Source organism: Athene cunicularia (genome assembly GCF_003259725.1).
Source record: "Athene cunicularia isolate RWA chromosome 10 unlocalized genomic scaffold, athCun1 chr10_part1, whole genome shotgun sequence".
Lineage (NCBI taxonomy): Eukaryota > Metazoa > Chordata > Aves > Strigiformes > Strigidae > Athene > Athene cunicularia.
Window position 1 is genome coordinate 15,647,210 of NW_020799112.1, and position 22,782 is coordinate 15,669,991.

Here is a 22,782-nt window from a genome sequence, read left to right on the forward strand (position 1 = left end):
CTATTTTAGATTGCCTTCATCTAATCATGAGTCTGAGGCACTGTCCTTAAAACTGCATCTCCAGTCTGTGCTAAAACACCATTTCAGCCCAATGCATGGTTTCACGCCAGTAGGCAGAGTTCAATCCGCTGCTGCTGGGAGGTTGCTGAGCCCCTGCAAGACAGAGGGTCCTAGAGTAACCAAGCTTGTTGCCCCTCGAACATGGGTCTAAGGAGCTCTGTAAACCTAGTGTAGCATCGGCCTTCACTTGTCCTACCTTGCAAAGAATGTCATCTGTCCAGAGCCTGAGACAGAGCCTGAGCTATAAAATCATATTCAATCTACCCAACTATGCCAAAATGAGGAGAGACACCATTGCAGGGATGTTTCCAGCTCAGACACTGCCCTGCAAATGCCCCAAGGAAAATGCAGACAGGTTGGCACTGCTTGGCAGAGGAAAGAAGAATCCTCTGGGGTCCTTCCCCATAGCTCTCTGGTGTGATTGTTTAGAAATGAAAACCTCAGGGAATGACCTGTGTTTCCTGATCAGAAATTGACTGTGATGGTGGAAAAACAATCACTGTGTGTATCCCAACCCCAGATCTAAATGTGCTGTGCTCAAGCTTCTTGTTCCTGCTGCAGCCATGTTCACACTTAGCAGTCAAAACAGGAAAATATCAAGGGTCCAATTTTCTAAATACTGGGAAATAAAACTACTAATTATTTCAAGAGGTAAGTACCACTCCACTTGCACGTAGGTTTCAGAGCATAATTTCTGTATCATGGGAGAACAGCACCACAAACATCCTCCCCCAGTTGCTCCCTGCCCCTCACCACTGGTGGATTCAGGGCACACAAATTATCTGCCTCACAGTGATGAAATGGTTGAATGATGATGGGGGCGAGGGGGTGGCCTCCAGCAGTTTGCATCTCTCTAGAGGCAGGGAAGGCAATTACCACACTTCATCAGGACTTGTCTAGCTTCTTGAGCAGCGTGGCGCCACCAGTTAAGATATTCTGTATCTCAGTCAGGATCTCTGTCTGGTGAGGCTTAGGGAACAAGGACCAGGGATGGACTCTACAGGCACCACCTGAGGCCCCTACAACATTTCTCATGTCTTTTCTGAAATAGGAGTGAGAACTAGAGATCAGTAAATACCCAATCACACCAAGGACTCCAGCAAGTTTCTCAAAGGAATATTTTGGTTCTTGTGTTATTGAACCAGGAGGTGGCTGACAGGCAGAGTGATGGCCATCACAGGTTTCAGCAGGCCATGGCTTTGCTGGGTGTATGAGACCCGGAGATGCTGACAGCCATGGCTCCGTGTCCTTCTACTCCCACAGAGCAGAGAGGTGTTGTAGCCACACTTCATGCAGCTTCAAACTCGCTGGGGTAGGAGAACAAAGCTCTGGTTTCCATAGCTCACAGGGACCATCCCTGGGACTGCCTGAGAGGAAATGTTGGGGTAAAGCTAATAAAGTACCAAATCTGGTGAGGACTATCATCTCCTACAAGCCGTCCTTGGAACAACCAGCTCTCATTACTCAGCCCACCAGCATCCCCACGGTAATGGTGTCACTGGTGCACTACAGATCTCTAACAAACCACACTGGAGCTGCGGAGTGGCTGTACAGCATCTCCCAAGCCAGCCTTGGCACATACCTCAGGAACTTGTTCAGGTCACCATGCTTCATGTACTCGAAGACCATGATGAGTGGGTCACCATCGCCACACACGCCATAAAACTTGACGATGTGCTCATGCTGCAGGTTGGTGAGCAGCTCTGCTTCCCTCTGGAAATCCTTGCGGGCTGCCAAGGTGGGGTCTTTCAGCGCCTGAAAGAAGGGGCACAGATACATACAGGGTGGGCTCAGGTGGGGGGCAAAGCCAGAACAAGTGGGTTGAAGCATCGCAGAGGGGCTGATGAGGAAGGGAGGGGAGAGGAACCACTGCCACCAGTCCGGTTGCACTGGGAGGGCTGGTAGTAGATGCCGGTGGCACCACCTCAGCATTTTGTTCATGTAGTTACCGGCCCAGCGGGTTCCCCAACTCGTTTCCCAGGCAGCAGCAAACATGCCTCAGAGGGTAATAGCTTCCAATTATTCCCAGCTTGGGCAGGATTTGTACTGGTGACCCAAGAGTGAATGGCTTCATATCTCATTATTATTAAATTCCTGAGCCAGCCAGTCCTTGCTATCTGTCTTTTATTTTGAAATAGCTGACTACACTGCCTTTATTCAGAAGATGGATTTGCCTGGCTGTGCAGTTATTGTGCGGATTTTTCAAACTGCCTCTGAAGAAGGACACTGTCAAGTCTTTTCTCATAATTTTTAAAATCATGTTTTTATTCCCTGCTGTTTATAACATCTCCCCTGGCAGACTGATGCTGAAATCGGTATCCTTACTGAGAATATCTCATCTTCCACATTGCCATTGCAGGGTAGCTTGCAGGCTCCAGGCTGCGTGGACCAGCCCAGCATCACAGGGTTTCTATGAAGATGTTGCTGTGGGTGCAGCTGGTGATCAGGGAGAATTCCCCAGGGTTGGAGTCTGGCTTGTTCATGCATTATTGTGCAGTTGCGTTGGAGAGCTAGTTTGAAAGCAGCATGTTGTCATCCCAGGGTATCAAGGGATGGCACTTAGTAAAAAAAGTTGAAGTCCAGAACATTTGACAAGACGGGACGACCACGAGAATCAGCACAGTCTTTACAAACATTTAAGGAAATGAGGAAATTCTGAATTGCTGAGTCTCAATTATATTCTTCCCATCCTCTACCTGCCAGGACTGTTTAGTACCAATTCTGGCTTTAACCATGCAGCCTAACAGGAGCCAAAAAAAAAGGATTTAAGGCAACTATTATCAGTTATCCTCAGAACCAATGTAATGTGCACCGGTTCCCCCTCAGTGATGGGGAACACTAGGTAGCTCTCCCCATACCTACACACAAATATTCCTGCTCCCTTTTCTCCATGCCTTGAATCTCCCCATGTGGACAGGAGAGGTGGCATCAGGAGGTGCAGGCTCCAGTTTCTGTGCAAAAAAGGGAATGTTAAGCATCAGAATGTCGTGCATAGAGGAAGAGGCTGAGCACAACTGCTGATGCACCTGTGGCTGGTGCATGGCACTGCTGGATGCGATGCCATGCGCAGCAAAGCAGTGAGTCCTCCAGAGTAAGTGCTTTTCTCCTTGGAGCAGATCTGCTGCAAGTTTTTTACCCAAGCCTTAGAATACTGCCCCACCTCCATACCTCCTTCTTCTGCCCCCAAACTCCTGGTCACATGGCATAATTTTATTTTAATTTCTACATCCTCTGGGATAGCTTGACTAGAGGTATTTAGATGGATGTTAGTTACACAGTGCAGATGTCAAAGCATCCATCCTAATCTCAGACACCCAATTACTTTTAGTCATTTAATATTTTCATAATGTTGATGCTACCCTATTTTTCCCCAGGAAAAGAGCCCTCTCCCCCATCACTCTTTTCTCCCTCTTTTTCCTGGGATTGCAGTTAACATTTCAAGCTGCAGTGCATTTAGGTTTCCTCTCCTTCACACACAATAATTTCTACGAGATGTTAGGACTGTAAGTTTGCAAATATCACACACACACACACACACACAAAACCCCACATTACTAAGGTTGCACAGCCAAACATTTAAAAATAAGAGAAACAGGAGCTGGAAGTGGTAGAACAGTAAAAGAAGACCAGGACCAGAGGAAGAGAAGTGATGTCTCAACAAAACCACTGAAATGCCTCTCCTAGGAAGGTTTCAGGTGGACTGTATTTGTGCCTCCATCTCACGGTTCCGGCGTGACATCTGGCAAGTCACTCAGCATCTGCAGGTTGCAGCCATTGTCATGAAGTGTCAGTTGTTCCAATATTACCTGGAAAATCCCCTCTCATGCAGCATCAGGGCCAGGCCTGCACAAGCACCATGTGTTTATTGCTGCAGCAGGGCTCAGCGTGAGTCTGGTACCTGCTGTCTGTGGGGAGGGAAAGACAGAGGAGTAACTCCATCCTCCACCTAAGTGGTTCCTTTCAGCTCAGTTTCCCTGTGTCTCCAGCTGTCCTCTGCAAAATGGGGATAATACAACCCAAGCACCTCGTTGGGAGGCTGTGAAAATGAGTGCACTCACATCCAGGGAGCTCTTGGACACAGGAGTGATCATCACAATGGAGCAGCCCACAGAAAAATGAAAAGTATGTGTTCAGAGGACATGCCCTGAATACCAGCCCCTCCAGCATTTCTAGTACTTGACTTTGTAACCTTAGCACTCTTTGCTGAATATAGGTTTGGTGCATTTCTTAGGATGCTCTCAGAGGCAAGCTGAATAAAACAGGAAGCTTGTCCATGCCATCACATCAAAACTCATCTTATTTGAGAGGATGCAACCTTTAGATCTGCTGAAAATCTGAGTCCATATAGCTGAGTGAGTAACACAGCCACCTTCTTTGGCCCTGGGAGGGAGTCCCTGAGAGCAGAGCAGAGGCTGATTCTGGGCTGTGGACTCAGCTGCCCTAACCAGCATGTCCTGCTGCTGTCCCGAGCTGCAGTGACCAGGGAGGTATTTCTCAGCCTCTGTCAGAAGCATGAGATCTTCAGGAAATGCAGCCAAATCTCAACTTAATATGTAAAGCCTTTTTCTTTTTTCCCCCCTAAGACTTACAATGTGGCAGAAATTAGAGGGATTTTTTTTCCTTGCCCCCTCCCCAAGAGCTGGAAAGAAGCCAGATTTCAAGGCCATGCTCTGAAGCTGGATCTGCATGATCTCGCAGGATGAAAGACACTCTGGAGATGTAAGCTCATAGTAACAATTAACAGAAACAAGTCTGGGTGCTGTTTCTTCCTACATGCAAATGAAAATCAGAAGAGACTTGAGAGACAGGATCGTATAAGGGATGGCTGACAGCGATAGGCAGCTGACACCGATAGGTACCAGCCATATAATCAGACAATTAATCATATAGGTAGGTGTGCTACCTCAGCTTTAACCCGTCTCAGAGGTGAAAGGTGCAGTCTTGCAGTTCATGGCTGGAGCATAAGGGGACAAATGAGCTAAAAAAAAAAAAAAAAAAAAAAAAAAAAGCTTGAACTGCCAATGATTAAAACAATTCTCAAGTAACTGGATGCCTCCAGCATCCTGGAGAGAGAGTGCTGGAATCTTTCTTCCTGTAGAGAGACTTGGTTCAAATGCAGATCTTCTTCCAAGGAGTTAAGAGGCATCAATGAACTCCCAGGGATTAGACTGTGTGTGTCTGCCAACTGGTGCCACTTGAGAGGTGAGCACATTCCTGCACTGAGCGGTCTCCTCTGCCCAGAGCCACACTGATGAGGCACAGCTCGCATGAGGACCCTCACAAAGAAGCAAACAGCACAGCACAAGCCAAGCTGAACTTTTGTTGGCTCAAAATCACCAGAACAGGAACGAACTGCGGCTACGCAAGCGAGAGCCGAGCTGAGTTGCTTTGCCTGTCTTGCAGCAAATTGATCCCAGAAAATTGGTCAGTCGTGCTTAGCTTTTAAATGCTCATTTTTTGCTGAGGTCCTTTTTTGTTTCAGCTTCTGAATGTTCCACAAAGAGATAAAATCCAGAAAGAGAAGGGCCCCACTCCCTCGTGGAGGGAAGGTGGACTCCAACACTGCGCTGCTGCAGCTGCACGGGAGCTTACAGCTTCCAGACCAGCTTCTCCTCCCCGTCTGTCTCCTGGCCGTGTCAGCAGGAAGAGAGACTTTGGCATTGGTGAGAATAGACGACCTTGAAGCGAAACACTGAAACTTTGTGTGACTAAGTGGATTTACCGCAATCTCCGGCATCAGATAAATCTCTGCCCCTGGCCCCCAGCCCTCCCCTGCTTCCCTTTCCCACGCAGGCTCATCCAGCCTCACTTTGCCAGCCAGCCCCTACCCTACACTCTGCCCTTCACCCTTGGGATTTACCTTCACTGCCACCAGCATTTTGTCGTTGGTGGGGCTGAGGTTGTAACACTCGGCCAAGAACACCTTCCCAAAGGCACCTTCTCCCAGCTCCCTCTTCAAAACGATGTCTCTCCTCTTAATATGCTGGACATCTGTTGGAGGGAGGGGAGGAAGAGGGAGAGGGTTGAGGGAAGAATGAATCAGGGTTAATTCAGGGAATGGAAAACAACTAATTCAATTTTCTAGCAAGCTGTAAAGGATCTGAAATTGCTTTGTAAAAATATCTACAGGGATCTTTTTACCCACCCATGGAACACAGCCATCTCTGGGATAGAGCTAGTCTCATGCAAAACATCTGTGAGGAAAGTATTTGAGGTTTATCACGTTCTCACTACAAGCCTGAGGAAAGCTTGTCCTCGGGGAGAGGAACCTTTGGGGCAAAATGTCTTACAAAGACCTGAATCTCTTTGGAATGATTCTGGAAATAATTCATCTTTTGTGAGGCATAGCAAAAGTCACATACTTCCTATGCCAGGCCAGGTGAGATTAGAAGGTCCTGCTGAGTTTTACATTTCAACTGGGATCAGTTTAAACCCAAACTCGGACAGATTTTTGAGGCCGAACCTTGTAAAGTCAAAGTGTTTCCAAGGGGAGAAGGACAACTGACCCCAATGCACCTTAGGGCACGAGCAGCAGCTGGTTGGTAGTGCCGAGCACTGCCCTGCCACAAGACCCTGACCCTGCAGTCATCTCCTACTCGACTGTTCCCTCAGATACAGGTCATCCCAGGATAAAGTCACTGGCACAACAGACAAACTAAACCCATTAGTTTTAATGATCCTTTCCACTGACATTTAGGACGGCAAGGACTGACGGAGAATAGCAACTGAGGTTTCAGGAAGAATCAAAAGAGCAATAGCTATTAATTTAACAGAAGTACAGAGGCCTGTGAAGACTGGTCTGCTCAGCTGACAGGGTCATTCATAAAGGCTAGATCTACCCAAGTACTAGGCACCTACAAGGGTAGATAAGCAACTAGCAGGATATCCACAAATGCTGCACCATGATTAAATATCACTGGTTGCTGGGAGAGCTTGGGGGTATCCATATACAATTTTTGGGGACAACACTAGGGTACAACTATTTGCTGCCAAACCTCTAAGCACCTTTCTGGCATCACAGCACCCATTCAACTCTGGCAATACAAAGGGGCTTTTATTAGCACCTGGAATGAACTGTGGAAGCAGCTAGAGATGCACAGTCACCTCAGCATTTTCTGGAGGCACCATACCCAAAACTTCATCTCTCCAAACAGCCTTCACTGGAGCTTACTTCCTCCTCCCTTGAGAACTGGTAGCACAGACCACCCCCAGCTTCAGCCTGATGGCCATGGCAGGACAGTGGGAGCTACACACTCTCCTCCAATGCTTGGTGAGCAAAAGTCGATGCATTAGAGGTCTCCTGAAGCAGAGGCATTAGATGGGACAGTGCCCTCTTTCCTCTCCTACCCTGGGGCACTCGTAACTTGGTCCTGCATCCGTTTGCTCACAAACAGGACTGCTTTTGAGTTTACTCCATCTCTTCCATGTGCCACGTGTCCAGCTATGCACCCCATAGCTCAGCTGCACTGGGCACTGCAGATGCAGGAGGTGGACATGACTAACACCGGGTTTCAGACTGGCTGCAGGGAAACATCACTAAGAGTGATCGCAGTCTGCCACTAGCTCCTACCACCCGAGTAGGCACCCATAGAGACCCGAGGGAGCACATGTCCCACAACAGCGTAGATACCACTTACTGCATCAAAATGTCAATGGATTGGAAGGCTTACACCCGAATGGCTTTCATACAATTAAGCTTTTTAATTAGAAGCTCACAGGTGGGTTTAAGGAGCTGCCATCTCTGGCCCTTTTGCTTGTTTGGGAAGATGGATGCTGTGAGATTGTATAAGCAATGGGCCTTGTAATGAACGATGCCTCTACAGAGAATTCCCGTTGACCTTTCCATTAATTGTTCAATCGACTGAAAACTGTTAGTTACCAATATTAATAATATTGGTAACATTAAGGGACAGGATGGTAGGCACATCCAAAATTACTTTGGTTTTAAATATGAAGTGACAGCCAGTGAGAACAAATCACATGTGGACTTTGCCTTCTCCACCTGACTTAGCTGAGTGTTTAAGGAGTACCCTGAGAAATCTGAAATATTACGTGTTGAAATGTTAAGTGATGCACTTGGGTGAGGAAAGTCCTAATCTAAGAAAAGCTCAAATGACACCAATTTACTTAACAGAGTAGAGGAAAAAAGGTTTTTTTCCTCTTTCTCTTGGCAAGCATTTCTATAGCACTCATCACTACAGTACCTAGGATTCACTGTATTGACAAATGATGTATTTGCATTCTTGGTCTCCTGAATAACAGCAGTCGAGAAAGCTGTGGGGAAATGGTCTTGTATTAAGAGGAGCCCAAGGACACTTTAAAAAACTCATAATCCCAACAGAAATGTATCAACTGCAATCTGATTGCCCCATTTCATGTGAGATAAAGTTTAAAAAGAAACTGTCTCACAATAACCAGCAATACGATTTTAGATTATTTACACTTCTGATGACTAAGTGGTAACACCATGAGAACAGAAATAAACCTCTCTTTCTGAACTCCCCAGGGTCTTGCTCAAAATTTTCAGCTCCCTATTTTTCTTCCCAACAATATCTTAATAAATGATCAGACACTTGTGAGAACTAGCATCCAGACTGTGTAATTATGTCTACATTATTTAAATAATATCCCATCTGTCTTCAAGACCAGATTTTGCAGCAAGTTGTTAGGGTCACCTGAAAAGCTTCAGGAAAAATTTATATGGAGAATTAAAGGAGGTATTGTGGCAGACAGAGTTGTATTGAGGGAGGAGCAATCCTTTTGAGGTAGTGGACTCACGTAGCACTGCTGGATTTAAAGTAAACTTGGATGGTTATAAAAAAAAAAAGGGTTTGTGAAGTTAAGCTGTTTGACAGCAACTGGGCAATCTTAATGTAGAGTCAGAAAAGTACTTTTACTGATCACAAATTCTCTCAACCTTGAATGGCCGTAAATTTGACTTCATAGTATTTTAGGCACAAATGGAATAATAAGTGAGTTATAATAAATTGCTTTTTCACATGCTATAGGCCTAAAATACTGAAGTTTACATCAAATTCTTCCATTCACAGTGAGATCAGCACTATGATTAATTCTACATTACTATTAAATATGGGCTTTAAACATAAAGCAATGACAAACTGCCCTGGCACTGTGCAAATGGCTGTGTTATTGTGCTAACCTTGCATCTCTTTGCTCGTCTGTCCTGGCTGTAACTCATAAGGAAGGCCGAGTAGCCATGAAAGATGCTGTGCTGCAAGGGCACCTGGGAGGTTCATCTGCATAAATCTGTTTACCTCCTCCTGGAGAATGCTGAGCCCTGTCTGATAAACAGCTGGTGTTTATTTGTTTTAGGCAGGCAGTGGTGTGCTAATCTGTCTCGGCTGTGTTGCAGTCAGCCCTGCCGACAAGGTGTATGCAAACTGTCTTCCCATAAGTACCACTCTCTTTGTTTTTTTCTCCCCCCTGTACCATTAACTTATAAAAACAAGCCAACAAGACAATTCAAAAGAAGAACCTATGCAGGAGCCACAGCAAGACCTGACAGGAAAATAAGCAGACTTGACAGCATGATGGGAACTCATTCAAGGCTGCGCTGTATCTACAGGAAGGATGTGAGCGCACAACACAGAAGTAATTCCAGTTTTAAATAAAACGTCTTGCAGTCCTTGTTTTGGGATTGCTATGTTGCTGCATGACACAGAAGGAGAGTTAGGCAGATCCCCTACCTTCCTTCTTGTCCATCAAGATTTAATGCATGGAGAACCTGTTTCAACTCTTGCCTTGACGGTTGTTCCACATAACACATGAACCACATCATAGAACGCCCAGCCTGCCCCTGGTTGGAAATGCCCCATGACTTGAGTTCAGTGACGGTAACAGGTGGGTAAGCTCGAGCATTAACAAGAGTATGAGTAAGTCTGGGACACTGCACCCACCTTTACAAACTGCCTCCAGAGCAGAAAGCTTTCCTTTTCTCTGGAAGAGCAAAGGCAGAAGGGTTGCAGCTTTGGATCTGTGATGAGATCTTACCTAACCTCCTCTGAACCTTTTGCAGGATGGCTGGCTTGATCTGTGCTTAAAGTGCACTCAGTCAGAAAAGTGTCTGTCTAAAAACAGCAACTTCTTCCACCCCATATTCACTCCCACGTGTCCCTTAGTCATGTCTGCTTCTTTCCTCGACACAAACATATTCTAGTTTGCTAACCTTGCAAACCCAGCACAGCCATGGGATACAGGGGAAGAAGAGGAGAGAACAAGATTAATTCTGCTTTTCTCATACATCAATCTACCGTGTCCTGATGGGTCACTTCTGCACTGGCCCCTGGGATTGAGCCTGGAAAAGCCAGAACTTTTTCACTTAAATCACTGATTCAATGACTCTTCACCCATCTTTTACACTCATGCTGCAGAATCTCTCTTGCTTGTGACATGGTCAAGGCAAAATGACCCCAACTCAACCTCCAGATCCTAGGTAGAGCATATAGAGCTGGTAACAGACTGTGTGTAGTGAAAACATCCTTTTAATCATAACCACCACATTTCAATCACATGAGCAGAAATCAGGAAGCTGCATGGGTACACTTCATGCATCTAATTTTCCAATTATTGTCTCATTTCCAAATCAGTCCTGGGGGTCAGATGAAGAAGAGATGGGTTTGATGACACTGCGAATTCTGCATTTCAGATTCCCATCACAGTCAGCATCCTTAAAACTGTGGTTTGATAATACTCTTGAAACCTGGATGCACATGATTGTATTTGGACACAGATGACTACAGTGGGAGGTAAATGGACAAATCAGACTCCAAACAGAGTAAACCATGAGCAGTACCAGTACTGAAGCTACATCAAAATGCAAAACTACTTCTCATGCTGGATCATTTACACCAGTTCTGAAATTAAATCCTCACATCTCCTCCTTTCAAACTCCCAAACAGGGGTCTGTCTGGTTGCTGTATTTCTAGTGGGTTTCCTGTGCTCAGACTCTTAATTCATAAACAACATGTAGCTCCCTGGGGAAACGGAATAAAATTATAGAAATTTCTCCTTTTAATTTTGCCACCCTCTTTATCAGCAGCTTTCTCTTCTAGCCTAGAAAAGACCAATATCAATTTTCTATTTGTTTCTTCTCCTCCACACATGTGGCCCTGTGTTCCCTAGGGGTAGGTCCTTTTCTGCACCTCTCCATCACTAGCTCCTCCTTCCCTTGGATTTTCACATCACAGCATTTCTTCTCTCTTTTTCTTATTTTTTGCCCTTCTTGCAGTTCAATCCCTGTTTTAAAATTGAATACTTTTTAGCTGTGTTTCTAGGGTATCCTGATTTGAATCTGATCCTGGGCTCTTTGTGGTAATGGCCTTGATTTTCATAAGCTTCTAAAACCTCATTTGCATCAACAGCACTTTATAAATGATAACAACAATGACATTTTTCAGTAGTGGCTGAGTCATTTGCTGTAACAACTAATTTATGCCAAAGAATTGTCTCTTTTTTTCTTCATACATAAGTTGTCCACAAAAAGGTAGCAAAGCCCTCAGTTAGTCAATATGATTCATTCACTTCTTTCTTGACTCACTGTTAAAATAATTCTTGTCAATAAACCCTGCATGGCTTCCCTGTTCCACGACAATTAAAATCAAATAAACAAAGCTTACAATTTACACTGGAAATCTTGTCATTAAGACATGTAACTATGAAACAGAGTGCCTTTCATGTCAGGCAGTCAATTGCAACCTGGATGTCAACCAAACATGTTGATGAGTTACCCAATGTACCTGATCAGAGCAAAGTGTGCAGATCAGGTAGGACCAGATCAAAAAGCTTTGCCACTGGAGGGCTGATAAGTCATTCTCTCACAGACTTGTCTCATAGTGAGAGAAGATAATGCATAGGCTAGCTGCACAGAGTCTGAGTCTCCCTCCTGGCCTGGTGCAAATCCATCAAAGTCAATGAAGGATATTGATTTCAATCGTGGACTGCTGTGAAGTACACGTAAACAAAGGGAAAATCAGTTCCACATCATTTAAAAAAACGGAGCCGTAAACAGGCTCTTTCTTATCTCTGTATGGTCTCCGAGCAGGTAGCCCTCCACTTCTGGTGGCTTCTCTCCCAGCTCTAACATGAGCCACCTCTGGGAAAAGACCCAGCTACAGATTTTGGCAGCTCAGTGCTGTGACCAGACACCGGTTGGTTGCCAAGTTCCTCTGGTAAGGCACCCTTCAAGGACTCAAATTTAAAAGAGTCATAATTATAAGCACCAAGCAGTTCTGACAGCCCTCTCAAAAGGACCCCAAATCACAGAGGTTTATGTGAAGCATATCTGAATCTTTGGGAACTTGGTGGAACTGGCAGAATCCTTGGCTGAGCCACCTGGGCTCCAACACACAGGTGCACCAAGGTCCTTCCCACCCCCTTCTCTGCAAGCCCTGTGGACAAGACCACCTTGCTCAGACCTTTCTCTTCACTTTGGGGCCAGTATTTCAATCTTATTAATTCTACATAACAGCTCTCATAGCCATTTCTCTGTGTCCTAACAGCAGAAATATATATAGACTTTCTTACATCTTCCATCCATCTCTTCTTTGGCCTTGATGGAAACAACCTGAAATATGAAGGATGCTCTCCAGCAAACCAATATTTGTCATTGGCTTCACAGCCTCTCTTCAGACTGTTTCTCATGTCTTGTACCTTACCAAGATGCTGGCAACTTGCTTCCAGGCAGCCCCTGGTGCCTGACTATATATTACATTATTAAACTGTCGTGATCGTACTACTTCATAAAGACCTTAAAAGACAGCTACTTTATGTTTCTGCAGTTCTCTGCATTTTCTTACCATCCCTTTCATTGCTTGGAAGCAGCCACAAGGCACGAGTGCAGATCCCAGATGTGAAGGAGGCATTATTGCCCAGCTGACCCAGCAGACCCCAAGCTATTGCACTACATGCTGCTAAATGGACCTTGGTAAAAAATAGCAGGCTTTGACGCATTAAGCTGGACGACAATCTGGGCCAAAAAAAAATTACCCGGGAATACTGATCAGCACCAGGAGCTGACGTTCAGTGTAATCAAGCTCAAGAAAACGGGAGAACAGAAGAGCAACCTCTGCAAGCCAAGTCTCTGATGCTTTGAAAATACTTTACATCCACCACTTCCAAACATACCTCTAGCAATCAGAACATCATCAGCTTCTGTGGCTTTTGCTGTTGCAATAGCAGGTGGAGAGGAAGCCCTGACCCAAAGGGCTGCCCTTCAGTTGTCAGCTAACTCCAGCCAGCCTCGATTCGAGGGAGAGCCGTGTTTCTGCAAAGCAGCCCTCTCGCTCCACAGAGTGATTTGATTAGTGGCACAGAGCAACTGGATTAGCACCCGCCGAGCTGCCGTAACTTGAGCTGCTGCATCTCTGCTGCAGCACCAGCTCCAACCACTGACAAACTACGTGTGCAATGCTCTCAGAGCTAAAGGTAAGTGTAAAGGGAGCGTGTGTGTAAAGGAGCTGACAGAAAGGCAAAGCACAATCACACCTTAAACCAACAACTCATCAGATGCAAGCCCAGAGCCTGCCAGACTCCCTCATCACATCACACTGAAAGCTATTTGGAAGCAGGTGACATTACCTAGCATGACATATCTGCAAAGTTTAAACCCAAACCAAAGCAAACTCTAATTTTCTTCATGAAAAAAACTCTGAAAAATAATATTAGAATGCATTTGGCACCACTCCACAAACGTGTTTAAGCAAAAAATTCTGTCCCAGTTTAAACCACCTGACACTCCCATAAAAACAAAATATGATTTCAAGCTCTTCTCTATTTCAGTCCCGTAAATCTGAGTACTAACCGCTTAGTTGTTATTTTATAAAGAGAGCAATATAAAGTGCCCCATGGCTACTGGGTGCAGTCTCAGCTGGGATGCACAACGCTGCATGGTCCTGCAGCAGCACAGCCATCCCAGGGAGATCCTCAAGCAAAAAGGCTGCAGCAAGACGAAGGCTCCTATGCATCACCCCCAGAAAATGTTTGACAATGACTACAGCAGCCACAAAATGAAGTCTCCAGCACATCTAGGCCTTGCACTGCAGCAGGCTCTTGCCTTTATGACAGTATTCACCTCCTCTTTCTGCAGATTTGCGACTTACTGAAATTACTCAGGCAAGAGCTCATCAGATCAACAGGACCCTTCCTTGATCCAACAAGGTATATCCCTTCACCTGTGCTCTTGACAATGGTTAAAATGTCCATTAGTATGGAGACCTGGAAGGCTTCCCAAAAGAAATCTAATACTCGCAAGGCTCTCTGCAGCCACTGGCATCGGGGTTAGGGAGCTATAAGCAAGTTCTCAGTTGTTCCCCACCCAGTCACTGCCTCTGCCCAACCTGCTTGTGCCCCAGCCACATGTCAAGATCCCCTCAGGTTAGAACAGACACTCTGGTCCCTCTTGCTGCTGTCATCTCTACAAAGCCTGGGTGCAGGTTCACCCCGTGCCTGCCGTTGCCTCTCTATGCACCACCTCCTCCTCAGCTGGCTCCCAGGGAGACTGAAACACTGCTGATGGGACCAAAATCTTATGAACATTTCAGACAAAAGACTTAAAAACTGACCAGTGATTCCCATTATCACCTGCACCTTCTCAAAAAACTTCTGGCTGACATTAGACTGAAAAGACAAACTGGCTTTCCAGCTTCAGCAGTTTGTCTCCTTAGACATCCAGCACCAACTTCACATCCTGAGGGGATGCTCAGGCTCTGCTTTTTGTATACAAGGGTTAACTGCACAGCTGGGCTCTTCTGAGGAGGAAGCCTAAGCCCACCAGGAGACAGGTGTAGGAGGGACTGCAGTGGGCTGCAGAGGTTTTGCATTGGGTGAAACACCCAAGAGTCCCATGACAACGTACCATTGAAGGGACCTTGCACAAAGCATCATCCTCACCGACGCACTGGTACACCCCAGCTGCTCTTGGAAAGAAAGATTGGAATTCTTGGCAGGGTAGGAGGAAAAAGGAAAGAGAGAGGGGAAAGGGAGTCTTTCTGGCGAATGTGTTTTCTTTCCACCAGCCAGGCCCCTAGGTCCCCTGCTGCCAAAGCACTCAGAATAAAACATTAATTCAATACCACACATTTAATTACACATTATTTGAAAGTGAATTTATTTAACAGAGGAAAATAGTCTTCAGAGAGCATCTGCCTCCCTCAGACTCGTGCGTCTGTAGGGATGGGGCTTGGAGAAGAGATAGGAGGAATAATGGTTTGTTTTACATCAGCAGCTATTGCTGTTCAGTTCATCCCTTCAAAAGGGGAGATTTTAAAGAGATAGAGTTGTGTTTTGCAGGAACTTACCGGCTGATTTGATTTTCCAGCTAGTTTTCACTTGATTGGAAAGCGCTGCTGCTGACAGATATCACTTGTCTTTCTTTTTTATTATTTTTCTGAGGAAAGGGAGGGATTACTGGTGGAGGGATGGAGGAGGATTGGCTGCCCCTCAAGGGAACATGCAGTAGTCAGATTTCAGGCTTAAGGCTTTAACAACGCAGTAATCAGACACTTAACAGCATCCTATTGCTGAGATGGATAATCACAAGAAAGCTGGAAGCGACTGGGTCTCAGCAGCAGCCTTGCAGCTTTGAGACTGTTCTCCCAGCAGGAACACAGAGGCTTACCTTCTGCCCTCAAGGTCTCAGAGGCTACTGGGTCCCCCAGCCTGCGAGTTCACTGCCATGGCTCTGCCTGCTCCAGTGGGGCCAGAAGCCTGGCAGAACCTGCTTTCAGACAGCGTTGAGCCTCCCATTTCCCCAGTCAAAGCTGCACTGCAGAGAGATGGGGAGTCCAGTACCTGGCAGCATCCCCTCCTCGGCTGTGTGTGAATCATGCTGAGCTGCTGCAAGGCCAGAAAAGAGCTGTCGGGTCCTAAGTAGGAAGGAGTTTGCTCTCAGTAAACTCAGCCTGAGCTTCTGCCTTTGTTGTCCTCTGGGTTTTGGCATCCCTGCAACATCCCAGCAGGAGGATGTCACTCAGGGCTGGGTTAACTGGCTCATGCCACAATGTGAACCTTTCTCCCAACCCTCATCCCTACGCTGGCTCTTCCTCACACTCCTTAATTTAGGAACAGCACCAAAAAAAATCCCTCATCTTTGCAACAGCCTTGATTAGTCTGCAGTCCCCACCTGGAGCGACAGGCAGACGGGAAAGTGTGCCACGCATCACCGCTGCGAGCACCCAGCGCTCCCTCCAAGAGGGAACAGGAGAGCTCAGCCCAGGTAGTACTTACCGTCACAGCAGGGCACGTCTCTGACCAACAGACGGCCCGTGACCCTTTTTGTCCTCACCAGCCAGATTCTGCTGGTGCCATCCCGGTCCCAGCAGTCAATCTCAGAGTCATGCTGCAGTTTGTTTGCACACCCCAGTAGATATTGCAGCACTGTGTTCAGGTCACAGTGGTAAGATTTTCCTTGCAATTTTGAGGATTTAGGAGGTTTTAATACTACTGTTTCAATGTTGTTCGAGGGATCTAGCCACAGGCGTATGCTGCTTCTGCCTAGTCAGACTCTGCTGTCATCGTTTTCCTAAGAGCTTCTGATCTCAATGTGCCCCCACCATAAATGTTAAAAAAAATCTGGATATATTGAATATGTTCTGGAGACTACTGGACTGTTAGAAGGGTGTCATTAAAGGAAGAGGTATGGTTTGGAAGTGGTTTGAGCACTGATCCACAGCTGTGGTCCCTGGTGCAGAACTCACTCTGAACAGAGTAAGAACTGGCTCCAAAGTTGGGTTCAAACTGAAAAAGTATTTTTAGAAGCACAGTTCTCTCCAGATGTGGAAGTGTGAGAAGACTTTCAGAAAAATCTGCTGTGACAGAATTTGTGGACCCTCTCGAAGCAGGAAATTAGTGAGAGGCTCTGGTCTTCTACATTTTTCAGCCAGAGCATCAGGCAGGTTGGAAATACTTCTGATTGTTGCCAGCCTCAACATCATCATGGAAAAGGACAATTTTGGACAAAATGGAACATCTGCTTTTTTTTCTTTTCTTGTGCTTCCAGGATCTCTAGGTACCTATGTCTTTTCTTGCCCCATGCTTTCTCCCACCAGTTTTCTTCAGTGATCATTACATGAATGGCTAATGAAGCCAAACTCATAGAACAAGAAAATTCCAGAAGTGAGGCCATCTCTCCCCTTACTTCCCACCTCCGACTCCCTTTCTTGCAGGACCAAAACAGGAGGCGCACTTGTGTCTATGGCTTGATGAGGTGTTCCCTCAGACTCATGTTTTCCTAACACTCCAAACGGACCTTGCTCTGACTTTTTTCTGCCCGAGGTTTCCTTGGCTTTCTCCCTACTTCTTCTGTCTGCACAACCTCATCCCTTTTTTCATCTCGCTAACTTTTCCTGCAGAAGAAAACCCCTGAAGAAGGAGTAATGTGAGACAGCTCTGCATGCTGGGCTCTAAAATTACTGTGGTTTGGGTGATTTCAGCAACTGTTATGAGGCAGTAAATTATGCAGAGAGGAATAAAGAGGACAGATCATACAAAGGAATTAGCTAATCTGATAGGAATAGCAGCTGGTCCTCATTTAGCTTTCCAGGTCTTTGCATAGTTGGGGCTTCCTGCACTCCTTTGGTCTATGCCTGCGTCACGAGTAGGATGCAATGAATATTGGACTGGTGCTCCTGTGATGATTCACAAAAAATTAAATCCACCTTTCCTTCTCAGGTCCACCTCACTGTTGAAAAATGAGCAGGGTAATGGCAGGGTGGCTTTAGACAAGAGAAAGGAGCCCACCAGTACCCTAGGTCCACCCTGCAGAAGACGACCTCTGAAAGGCAGCAGCTCAGCCATGCGTCAGCTCTGGAGCTGCTCCTTAGCGGGATCCGACTCATTTCACAGACACTTCCTGAGCAGAGGCACTGTCATGCCAACACCACCTTCCTCTCTTTGGCAGAAACAGAGCACTTTGAGGAGCGAGAAGCGAACAGAAAAAGTTCTCTTTGGACAACGCTTTGGAAATCCCTCATCACCAGGAGTTCAGGACTATTTAAGGAACCACATGCTCTTGTTAGGACATCGCCTTTCCTCCCCTGATGGTACTGCTTTATCTTATCCCCACCGAGTCCTGCCTTTATTATGATTATAAATGAGAATCCATCTTGGTTTATTGTCTCTGACACACCCAGCGTGGTGAGAACATAAGGTAGTAAAACACTGTATATTTGTCCATTTGTCTGTGTGTCATCTTTCAGCAATGTCTCATGCCATTATGAGCCAGATGGTTGGGGTGAATTTTCACAGAAAAACGTTATAAACTTCACTGCATGCAAAAGGGGGAAAAAAAAAAAAAAATTCCTACAGTTTTCTCCTGTGGCAAAACATCAGTGAGTGCACCAGGGGAAAAATACCCAGTTAATTCTTCTTAAGGGCCCTGGTGAGACTTGAAAAAACATTCTGCAGTGCTGGTAGCCTCAGAAGACATGATTAATTGCAGATGGTGAAAAGGTGCATGTTCAGCTTTAACCGAACTATGTGTGAGGACTGGATGATTGCTAAGTTGGTATTCAAGACACATGGGGAAGGCAACCTACTAGGATCTTCAGCTACAAAAACAAGATTATATATATACCTTTATATATATATCATATATGGCTTAACAGCTTAAATTTAAATGTGTATACTGAAGTTTTACAGCAAGAACATACTGCGAGTGGAATGGACCAAAGTGAGCAAGATTGCTGAGAAAGGAGGGAAAGGGAAATAATGTTTTGCAGTTAGCTGAGAATGCAGAGGCATAAAAAAGGACTTCCCAATGCTGACAATAGCAATTTGTAGATTAATATATGTGGGTGATGCTGCAGAGCACTGAGGGGGATGTAATGGTGGAAAGATCTCCGACACGCCATTAGCTGTTTCTCCTCACTAGCCTAGGACAGGTCTCACTTCATCAGAAAATGTCTTGAACAAGAGTATATATGTTGCTTTCCTGAGTTGTCTTAATTGGAGGGCCAGTGTCAGATATTGGGATGGTAACATGGAAAAATCAGAGGCCAGTTTCCACTAATCTAATCCATCAGTCTGTCTGCAAATCCTGTTTCATTATTGTAATCTGAGCTTGGAAAGCGACCCCAAATTCAGCTTGTATTATAAAGGTCACCTTGATGTCTTTTCTTTAGCAATCAGAGTTTAAATCAAGTCCCTTAACCTTTTCCCAGATTTTAAGCAGGTAATGGGCAAACCTACCCAGATCAATACCCAAGTGCAGATGAGCACCCAAAGTTCAAAACTTCACTCAGACTTCTTGCATTTACACAGCCAGGCTGCGATTCTTCTGCAAACGGAGCTCACATCAAGTCATCCAAGGTCTCCAGACTAGAATTGTAAAGAAAGTAGACAAAATTAAAAAATAATGAAGGAAAAAAATAATTACCAAGCTGTTCAAAATCACATCTTCATTTCTGGAAGGAGTTCAATAAAGGAAAAGATTCTTATGATGTCCAGCTTGCTTCGTTTATCCTTTCTTCACAGATAGTGCTGTATCTCCATTGCATAAATTGCAGTCTCCTCACACTGTGTCTCCTCCAGTGTGGGTACATTCCCAGTGATGCTCGCGGTATCGCAGAAGGGTCAGAAAGGTCCTCTTTCTCTCTCTGGTTCTCTTCTCTCACTTGGGATTCCTCTCTCAAACACCTCCTAAACCAGAAGAGGCACTAGGCACGTTTGGGACCTTGGCTGTAGTCAGCACTGGTGAAAAATCACTCATGTCCATGGTGTTACAGCAGGGATGACTCTGGCTCCTGCTTCCAGCGTTTCCTTGCGGATCGTTAGCAGACATTATGAAAAACACAGATGATTAAGACTGATTGAGGACACATCACTTTTAACCTCTTTCCAATTGGAAACACTTCTAGCTATAGCTCCTTTCTGTCTCATGGTTTTAGAACAGTTTTCCGTGCAGCGTCTTATTTTAAATCCTACACCAGCGCTTCTACTCCCAGTCATTAATCTCTGATGCTGGTCCTTGTCAAATACTTGCTGAAAATCTCAGTGTACTGTATCCACTGAATTTCCCTTATATATAGTGGCAGTTAGATCCTTGGGGAACACCAGCAGATTAGTTGAGTGTGACCTCCCACTACCTCAAGCCACGTAAGTCTGGCCTTCACAGAGTGTTGCTTTTCCAGGTATTCTCCCACAACATCCCTTAAAGTTTAAGAAGATTTCCAAGAGTTTCCCAGAGCAAACATCAAACCTGCTGGCCTGTCTTTTGTCCCCATTATGTCCACCACCTTCCAACTCTTATCCATCTGCCCCATTTTAGACAGGCAATTTAAAATGTCAGTGAATAGCTTGTCGAGTCATGTCCATGCCCACAGGTGTGTAAGTTATGGGATGTGCTCTCCATCTGTAGAGGATTCTCACCTTGTCCCATGCCCTTGAACAGCTGGCCACTGATATGGGGACATCTTTCTCTTCATCCTCTATGAAGTTGGATGCAATTTTGGCAGATGAAAAATATTTAATAATCCTTCTCTCCTCTTATCGCTGATACAAGCTGGCTTTCGTTCTCTGTCATCAGTCTAAGTTCTCCATATAACACTCTGAAGATAAGCAATTTCTCCTCCGTAACCTCCGTACCAGCTCACAGTTCTCCTGAAAACTCCAAACCCCCCTTTGCTGCGAGGCCTGTTTCATTGTCTCTCAGAGATACTTATGTGCAAAAGGACCTTGCTGTCTGAAATACACCTTTAGCATTCCATATGGCTACTGCTTTCTTTTCCTTTTTTTTAATCCTGCTTTCTTCTTCCTCCTCCTTTCACTATGATACTTCAGCAGTGCTTCAGTATCTCTTGCTCAGACAGCCTGGCGTACATCAGTCCTTTCATCCCTTCTTTTATTGTCTTTATTTTTACTGGACTGAATGTTTAGGACAGGCATCCCAACTGTATCTTAAAGACCTGCATTAAAGCCCAGCCAGCTTTCTCCAACTCATTTTGCATTCCCTGTAAGCCTGCTCACTGAGAGGACAGTGGTTTTGTATGCTGCCCTTTCTGCAGACCCTCCTCAGCACTTCAGCTCTGCAGGGAATATAATCACTGCATCCTAGATGCTCTTCAATTTCAAGTGTATTTATTACAGCTGCTCAATTTCCTTTAATCTGTCATTTCTCCTTCTCCTCCCCCCATGATTGGCGCCTTTTCATTGAACTATAAGTGCACTGAAGGAGGCTTTTACCTCTGACCCTCACTGCCCGCTCCAGCCCCATCCCTGCACTGACTCACGCTGGGTGCCTTGTGCACTGATTATCGCTTGTTACCCGTGTGGCTTAACGAATGCGCCAGGCCCTTGAAAACAAGTGCAAATGTTGCAGACAGCACGCTCCCACTGGTGACCCCTCGGGACTAACTGAGGGAGAGAAGACAACACTTTCATGCACAAATTGCCGGTATCATCAGCACCGAGATGGAAATAAAGACCGAGAAATTCTCCCAGGCTTGTCTGAGAGAAGGAAACCTTAACGACAGAGAGTGCCCATGTCTGCCTGAGTCTTGTAAAAATGCTTATTTCTGGCGGGGTAGAACTATGTTTTTATGTAGGGGATGCATGTCCCTTTGGTGACAAGATGAGGCGTAAAACCACAAGCATCCTTTCGGAGCTGGAGCTGAAAGAGCCAGAGAAGCCCCAGTTGATATGAAAGACATCAACATGCCTTCCTGTATGCTAAGCTGTGTGAGCACGCACACACACCAAGGTTTAATTGGTGTATTAATGTATGAAAGCACTGACACAAACAAACAGGGACCGCTTTCATAAGCTACGAAATCATTGAGTACATTGTAATTAGTTGAGCTTGTTAAACCTCTCAGTAAGCAATAGATAGCATGGGTCTGATGCCCCCGTGCCTTAGCTCAGTGGGAAAGACAGGCAAGTGCTTAAATATGAAATGAGTTCAGTTCTTAAGTGAACCCTTACGAAATATAATTTAATTCCCTGTCATAGGGAACTTCTGCCCAGGGCAGACACAGCTGAAACCAGTGCCAGGGTCACAGGCTTGTCTTGGGGTCATTCTTCCCCTGGGGTCCTGTTCCCTGTCTGGGCACGCACTCCCACATTCTTCGATACGAGCTGCAGTAGCCTGGGGAAGACAACACACTTGCCTCAGTTTCCCTTCCTGAAAAGGGCCTCCAAACTATATCCATAGCAAGTCTTACTGACTATTGATTGCAAAAGGGCTCTAAAAATCTTCAAACAGGACAGATACAAAAGAAGGGAAGCAACACAACAGGACAAAACACCACGCAGACAGCATTTCCCAGTAGATCTCAAAGCTTTACAAACTAACAGTAGACTCACAGGAGTCCTTTCTCCTTTGCAATCCTGTCCTTCCAACTCACTAAACGATTTCACAGGAGCAATCTCATGCTTCAGCCTTGACTGGAAGGGGTTGGGGTGAAATGCATTTCCCTGTGCTTACCCAGGCCCTTTATTTGTGTACCAAACCTGGAACCTGTTGGGCTAGAGGGTGTAGGAAGCTCCCTAAGGATATCCCTAATTTGGTTAGAGAAGAGGAAATAGCTGCCACGTGCTCACTCCATGACCAGGCAGCTCCCAGGCTGCACCTGGTAGTTTCCAAGGAAAGGTGGGAAGGGCTGGCACTGGGAGCATGGGGGAGAAAGCACCGTGCTGGGCACAGGGAGGATGTTACCTTTTCAAATGTTGGGCATCTTTCCTTGTGACACCTCATCTTTTGGGTACTCTGGG

At 45.7% G+C, this 22,782-nt stretch overlaps 1 protein-coding gene across 2 annotated transcripts in view; it reads right to left on the bottom strand.

Annotated features, from left to right (window-relative positions):
• The window catches only part of NTRK3 (neurotrophic receptor tyrosine kinase 3), a 180,642-nt gene that overhangs the window by 36,416 nt on the left and 121,444 nt on the right, over nt 1–22,782 (bottom strand). For both annotated transcript variants that reach the window (XM_026856300.1, XM_026856299.1), the window contains exons 12-13: nt 5,921–6,051; nt 1,643–1,815 (exon numbers count right to left, since the gene is read on the bottom strand). In XM_026856300.1, coding sequence (XP_026712101.1) covers nt 1,643–1,815; nt 5,921–6,051 — 304 coding nt within the window. The remainder of the gene's footprint in view (nt 1–1,642; nt 1,816–5,920; nt 6,052–22,782) is intronic.